At 56.8% G+C, this 7110-nt stretch overlaps 2 protein-coding genes across 3 annotated transcripts; one reads left to right on the forward strand and one right to left on the reverse strand.

The window, feature by feature from the left end:
- The first annotated feature begins 139 nt into the window (after positions 1–139).
- TMEM140 (transmembrane protein 140) lies at positions 140–5074 on the forward strand. 2 transcript variants are annotated; one of them, XM_014963457.1, is made up of 4 exons: positions 140–595; positions 2610–2728; positions 3307–3422; positions 4109–5074. In XM_014963457.1, exon 4 carries the CDS (start codon positions 4117–4119, stop codon positions 4735–4737), a length of 621 nt encoding a protein of 206 aa, XP_014818943.1. In that variant the 5' UTR covers positions 140–595; positions 2610–2728; positions 3307–3422; positions 4109–4116; the 3' UTR covers positions 4738–5074. The 2 variants fall into 2 exon arrangements, with proteins under 2 accessions (XP_014818943.1, XP_014818942.1); XM_014963456.1 differs by having other exon boundaries at positions 142–595; positions 4106–5074.
- A 1065-nt stretch (positions 5075–6139) lies between these two features.
- On the reverse strand, positions 6140–7104 carry LOC106901124 (chromosome unknown open reading frame, human C7orf49). The gene is made up of 3 exons (XM_014963494.1): positions 7083–7104; positions 6918–6987; positions 6140–6644 (listed from the first exon to the last, which is right to left on the reverse strand). The coding sequence occupies exons 2-3, from the start codon at positions 6963–6965 to the stop codon at positions 6414–6416; spliced, it is 279 nt and encodes a 92-aa protein (XP_014818980.1). The 5' UTR covers positions 6966–6987; positions 7083–7104; the 3' UTR covers positions 6140–6413.
- Between the last annotated feature and the right edge of the window lie 6 nt (positions 7105–7110).

The raw sequence follows: 7110 nt of genomic DNA on the forward strand, positions 1-7110 counted from the left end.
TTCTCCTGCGCCGCGCCTGTGTGGGCACCGTGCCTGCGGGCAAGGGGGAGCTCGGGCACAGCTGGGGCTGGGAAGCAGAGGGAGGGCAGTAGCGTTCAAAGTGCAAGAAGGGCAAAGTGGTTGGCGATCTCCGACGGTGCTGCAGTACTGGGGTTGATACTGGGACGATCAGTCACCTCTACAGAAGTGTCCAAACAAACCAAACTCGTCTCAGTTCCCACAGACACCCGAGCCACTCCAGTAGCACAACCCCCCTTGATGAACTTAGCCCTGTGAGTCACATCAGTTAGCATGGGCCGGTGGAAGAACAAAGTGGAAAGCTGCCCCCAGCTCAGATGGCAGTGACTGGGCTTGGCTTGTTTCCTTGCTCTATTTAGCTGCACACCGTTACCAGGAAGGAGCTGAAATCTCTTGGGCTTCAGAAGCGAAAGAGAAAGCAGAAGCAGCTGACCAAAATAAAAGCCCAGCCTGCACAGGACCTGCCTACGGAGTAGCTACAGATCAGCTAGAGAGCAGGAGCAGCTACGGAGCAGCGAGAGAGCAGCTCACCTCACCAGGGCATCACGTTGGCTCTCTCCAGCTGGATGGGCAGCCTGTAAGTATCCTCCCCTGGTCCCCCCACCCTTTTTAGTGCCGCTGGCATCAGGGAGAGCTGCCAGCAGAAGTGGTGCTGCAGGGTGCCAATGTCTGGGAGGTAGCAGGTCCCTCCCCAGCTGTGAGACACTTTCAGGGCAGTTCCTTCGCAGTCTGATCTATGTGCCGCTGGCTGGTTTCTGTTCGCCAGCAATCCTTTGTCTTCCCTTGTGGTTTCCCCGCAGCTGATCCTGTCTCAGGGGGAAGAGGGATCTGGGGGGGAGCAGGTGTCTTGAAGGAAAGGTGCCAAGTCCAAAGCTGCCTTCCTTTCCCACCGCTCTTGCATGGCATTACTCCCCTCAGCAGCCGGGGGAGAGGGGATAAGGGAAATCCAAGTATTCTGAAGTGCAAGTGCAAGAGAAAATGCCCTGACACGTTCCCTCACCCCTTTGCATTCAGCCTGCTAACTGCAGCTGGGTTCGGCAGCTCCACTGAGATGTTCATCCCTCCAGAGAGGCCAGATCCTGCGCCAGAGCTCTATGCCTTGGCCTCCCTGTCCCGTCACCTTTGCCCAGGCACTCAGCCAGCAGCTCGCGGGGTAGGGGGGGGACACAACCCCAGCTTGGGAAGGTGTCACCTGCCTATGAGCCAGCAAAGGGAAGGGCTGTACAGTCCTGGCAGCACAGAGTGTCCCTGTGAGCTCCGTCTCCCAGGGAGCTCCTGAGCCGTGTCCATGGAGCCTCTCTCCACCCAGGAGACTGAGACACAGAGCTCTCCCAGGGGGAAGTCCAGTGCTTCCAGCGATGCCTGCCCAGAATCAGGGGTCTTGAAGCCAGGCTGGGGCTCACTGTGCTGTGCTCAGGTCCCTCCTTCTTGCACCTTTGAGGTAGAGCCGCAGACTCTCGTTCTGAAGGTGCAGACACCTCCTTAGAGGTGACGGGGCTGCAGTTGCCTGGGAAGAGCCCCAGCTAGATGCTGGGTGATGGCTCTTTCCTGTTTATCCCCTGCTTTTCAGACAGGCTGCCTCCAGACTGGCCTCAGGGCCGAGCTGCAGAACTCACGAACGCCGTGTCTTGGGCTGTGCTGGTGGCAGGGTGCCAGGTCTCAGCTTCCATTGCCAAACCATACATCGCCTCCCGGCCAGCCATGCACCCTGTGCCCCAGCTCGCACAGGGCACCCACACTAGGCATGTTTCTGTCCCTGTCCCCGTGACACTTGGGGACAGGGATTTACCTGTTGGCCTAGGCTAGGGAGGCAGCAGGAGGCTGAGGGACAAATCTGCCTGCAATTTGGCAGTGCGAACGGAGGGGCATCGCTGGGGAAAGAAAATAGGTCCTTATAGACATGAGCTTTAAAGCCGGGCAGAGGGCAGAGTCACCACAGGATTTCCCCAGGGAGATACCATGAGATTTCCCAGGCGCTCATACCTCCAGAGGTCACGTGGCAGCACAAGGTCTCTGCGGTTGCCTGCTATGTATTTCCAGGAACCTGCTAGGAATTTAATTTTCTAGTCCCCTCTGTAGTAAACATGTGCAACTAGGACAATTTTCATTTGCTTTTATATTTGGGGGGGGAGGGAGGCGGGAAATAAAAAGTAACGTGAGATGATTGAACAAAAAGCCTGTGTTTCTACAAGCCTGCCTTTCTCAGGAAACCAGTTCAGAGAAATACAACAGCAAGGGCTGGTGGGTGGAGAGGGCCAGGAGCTGGGTGGGCTGTGCTGGTCCCAGCTCTGAGTTCCAGCTGAGCCCCCCAGGGGAGCTGGTCAGCAAACCAGCGCAGGTTATTCTCCCTCTGAGGGCCTCGAGGCAGGATGGCAGGGAGAACGGCAGGCCCACAAGTGAGACCTTGTGGGACAGGGAGAAGAGCAGCTCTCCTGGCTGCAGGAGAGCACGTGTCAGGACACACAAACCAAGAGGCAATACCAAGGGCAAGACAAACCCTGGTGAAATTACACGTGTGTGAGGCCTCAATCTGCATCATGCTCTGGGCCGGAGCATGGGTATTTTCCTGATTGATTGTGTCTTCATTGTAGATTCAGAACAATGAGCGTCCTCCGTGTGGCCTTCCAGTCTATCCAGAAGCCTGTTGCAAAGAAGACCTCCAAGCGAAGCTACAAGAAGTAGTAAGATATTGACCAGGGGAAGGTGACAGGTGAGCATCTGGATGCTGTGACATGCTTCCATCCTGGTTATATCACTGTGTAGAGGAGGAGAAGCTTGAGATGGAGAAGCTTTATCCCTGTGCACATTAAACATATGTGCCCCCACTCCCAAGTATCCAGGGAGACAGGGAGTGGACAGGTGATGTGGAAGGTTCTTTAGTCACCAGCACAGCAGCCGGGTACAGATTGCATGGAGTCTCTCCTGGCACTCTAAAAACTAAGAGGCTGTACCAAATCCACAGGCAGCTGTGGGGCAATGGCCTGGGACATCCAGGACATCGAGATGGTATACCACCGGGCTGTGGGCAGTGGAGGGGAGAGAGCAGAACTGATGTTGTGAACTTCTTAAGGGAAGGTGGTAAATGATTCACAGGAAATAATACTTGGCAAAGGCAGGAAAGGGGTTATTTGCAGAGCCTCAAGCCAGAGGCTGAGCTTGAAGCCAAGGTCTCTGAGCTCCTTGCCCTGTGTTTGTGCCTCTGCGCAGATCTGGGTGGCCAATGCTGAAACACTGCATGGCTCTGCCGCCAGTGATACCCCTTCCTGATGCCATTTCCCTGCTTTTCAGTGTGAAGCAGAAGCCAGCAAGAGGGCACTGAGAACAGTCCGCGTTTCTGGCAGAGGACCAGGGAGTCGGCTTTGCCAGGCAGCCCGAGAGAGGAGCAAGGAGGAAGACAATCGCAGGTCTGTCTCCAGAGCACCCATCTCCCTGGGCCTCAGAGGAGGGCCAGTGGCTGCAGATAGGTTTAGGGTGCCTCCTTGTGCTGGACAACTGCTTGTCTGCCTGGGCATTGGTCCTTAGGCAGCTGGGACAGACAAGCACTATGTCTACCAACCTCAGTGGGGAGCAGGGCTGTGGGCAATCAGCCCTGCTGTGCCCAGACACGTACAGGAATGCAAGGGCCTCAGGGGATGCTTGAAACAAGTGGCATCAATTGTATCAGGTGCCCCCAAGTTGCAAGGCAGGGCTGGGAGGCAGGGGAAGCCCTGCACGTCGGATCCTGTCAAGCCTGCATTCTACTCAGAAATGAAACCCAAACATTTTCCCAGAATAGGTCTGAAACCCCTCCCTATCAGAAAGCAGTGTTTTGCTCCCTCCCATCGCTGCTGTTTGCTGACAAATGCCTCTCTTGTCCAACGTGAGACCATGGTCAAATGGCACGCGTGGGGCTAAGGGAGCCACACTGTCCTCCCAGTGCTGGTCCTGGTCCACACATGGGACATCACTAAGCCAGGCAGGGCTGAGATGCTCTTGCTGTAGTTGCAAGGGGAGTCCCGAGACCTCAGTGACACAGGCTCAGAGCACATCTTGGGAAGAGTGCCATAACATGCAATGACCAAAGGGTGCCCCCCTTCATGTTTTGTAGCAGGTGACTCCATGGCAGTCTTTACCATGGTATTTAAAAAGCATGTGGACACCAGGATGGGTCTGAGGCGCATCAGGGACCCGATCTGTGTGCTGATCGTCCTCAAGGCTGCCGGGACCTTGACCTTGATGCTCTATGCCCTGTGGTGGAAAGCTGGGAACCTGGTTGACCTCCCTGACAAACGCATTGGCTTTTACAACTTCTGCCTGTGGAATGAAACAGCCAGGGAGCTGCAGTGCCTGAAGTCCAAGCATCTCCAGGTGATGGGCATCAACCTAATGGGAATGGGGCTGGCCACAGTTTGTGTGTATGCCTGCCTGGTCTTCAACATCTTCTACCTCTTTTTTATGATACTTGTGAGGGGCACAGAGGAAAGAGAGGGCTGGAAGCTGATTCTCATCATACTCGTGATCAAGGTGGCAATGCTGTCTGGAGGCCTGGGTAGTTTTCTTCTCCAAACCTCACAGTGGATTCACCCCTCTGATTTCACTGGGGGCTTCTTCGCACTGCTTGGGACTCAGGCTCTGCTATTACTCCAGATTCTCATTATCACTGTGTACCTTAGCTGGGCAAACTACACACAGCAGTGTCAAAGGTCTTTTACTGAGAAGGCCCTGCCCGTTGTGATTTGACAGTGAAGAAGATGCAAGAGCTACTGATAACCTGTCTTAAAATAGCAATCCCACTATAGCTTTAGTCACTGGCAAGAATTTAATCTTTGGTCCAAAGGGCCATGTCCAGCCACGCTCTGATACACAGCTGTGTGCAACGCTCCTGCTGGGCCATCACAGCCAGAGCACTGGACAGGGTCTCTCTGTGCCACATCTGTAACCTCACACAAAATGCCTGGAGAGCAGCCCTGAGGAGAAGGACTTGGGAGTGCTTATGGATGAGAAGCTCAACATGAGCCGGCAGTGCGCACTGGCAGCCCAGAGAGCCAACCGTGCCCTGGGCTGCATCAGGAGAAGTGTGGCCAGCAGGTCTCAGGAGGTGATTCTGCCCCTCTACTCTGCACTCGTGAGACCCCACCTGGAATACTGTGTCCAGCTTTGGAGTCCTCAACACAGAAAGGACATGGACCGGCTGGAACAGGTGCAGCAGAGGGCCACGAAGATGATCAGAGAGATGGAGCACCTCTCCTATGAAGACAGGCTGAGAGAGCTGGGGTTGTTCAGCCTGGAGAAGAGAAGGCTCTGGGGAGACCTTATAGCGGCCTTTCAATATCTGAAGGGCGCCTACAGAAGAGCTGGGGAGGGACTCTTTGCCAGGAGGTGTAATGATAGGACAAAGGGAAACGGTTTTAAATTGGAAGAAAAAAGATTCAGATTAGATCTCAGGAAGAAATTCTTTACAGTGAGGGTGGTGACACACTGGAACAGGTTGCCCAGAGAAGCTGTGGATGCCCCATCCCTGGAAGTGTTCAAGACCAGGCTGGATGTGGCCTTGAGCAACCTGGTCTAGTGGGAGGTGTCCCTGCCCATGGCAGAGGGGTTGGAACTCAATGATCTTTGAGGTCCCTTCCAACCCTAACCATACTATGATTCTATGATTTGCCTTCCATCTCCTTCAGAGACTTGAGTGTCCCTTTTCCTGTTGCAATCTTGGTGGGAATGTGGCTGGTGATGCTAGTTTGATTGTTTCAATAAAATCCCTAGGATCTGCCTTGGCCTCATGTAGTTTGTTCACCCCCCTTGAGGGCCACCATGAGGATGCTGAGCCATCCTTATCCCTTCATAGACACCCATGACACTGCCATGGAGTCAGCCCCCTCGGGATGGTCCCTGCCTCTGCTAGTCTGCTCCCATCCATGTCTTCCTCAGCTATGGGAGGTGTGCCCAAGCCTGGAGGGAAATTCAGCATCAAGTCGAATGGGGACAGCCTGCCAGGCCCCGCTGCAACTTCACAGCACAACAGAGAGGACAAGAGAGTGCCAAGGCTGAACCATGACTATCTGGCTCTGCAGACCCAGCAAAGGCCTTGCAGGGCCAGCAGCTCCCAGCTCCCCTCCACTGACCAACCAAAGGGACGCTCACAGAAACCAGAATGTCCTCTTTAATCTGTCCATGCTCTGAGACGCCAAACAGAAATGAACGTAACCTAACCTGGAGCCAAATCCCACTGAACTCAGCACGCACTGGGAGAAGTGAGTGTGCTCCTTTTTCCCCCACGGCCTTCATGGGCCTCCTACCAGCTCCACAGGCACCAACACAGCCCACGCCAGCCCCCCTCCCACCATCCTCAGTGCTGTGGGAGGGGGCACCCTCCCCGCTGCCCCCTTTGCTCCTGGGGAGCCGCAGAGGGGGCAACGTTAGCTGAAGAAGATCTCCCTGACGTATTTCAGAGCATCGTCCTGAGAGTCCTCCCAGCCTGTCCTCTCTGCATCAGCACCATCAGGAGGGGCTGGGGGAGCCGGGCTGGGGTCGCTGCCTCCCCCCGCGCTGGCGGTGCTTCCAGGAGCTGTGTGTGGCGTGGGCTGGACCTCCTGCTCCTCTTCACTCCCGGACCGGGCCTTCTCCTCGCCGTCATCACGCTGCAGCTTCTGACCAACGGGAAGACAAAGGGGCCCGGCTGTGCACGACTGCACCCCGGGAGCACCCCAGGGGGTAGGGGCGGCAGCCGGCCATCCCTGCCCAACACCCCCTCCTCAGCCCCCAGGGCCGCGGGGAGCCTGGTTTTGTCCCGCAGCGCCCGTCCCGGGAAGGGGAGGGTGGGAACCGGGACACCCGGGCGGCGCTCCGCCCCCGGGGAGCTCCCCGCCGCTCTCCGGTACGGCCAGGGCCGCCTCCCCATCCCCGGGAGGTGCTGGGCTCACCTCGGCCAAGACCGCCAGGGCCATGTCCACCAGCTCCGCCTCGTTCATGCAGTAGACCACCGCCGCCGCCCTGGGCACCGCACGGGGAGACACTCAGCTCCGGGGGGAGCGGGGCCCGGCCTCGCCCGCCGCCCCCGCCGGCTCTCCCGGCCCCAGCGGCGCTACCTGGGCTCTGCCGCCTCCCGCCGCCGCC

Source organism: Calidris pugnax, unplaced genomic scaffold (assembly GCF_001431845.1).
Source record: "Calidris pugnax isolate Ruff unplaced genomic scaffold, ASM143184v1 scaffold44, whole genome shotgun sequence".
Taxonomy (NCBI): domain Eukaryota; kingdom Metazoa; phylum Chordata; class Aves; order Charadriiformes; family Scolopacidae; genus Calidris; species Calidris pugnax.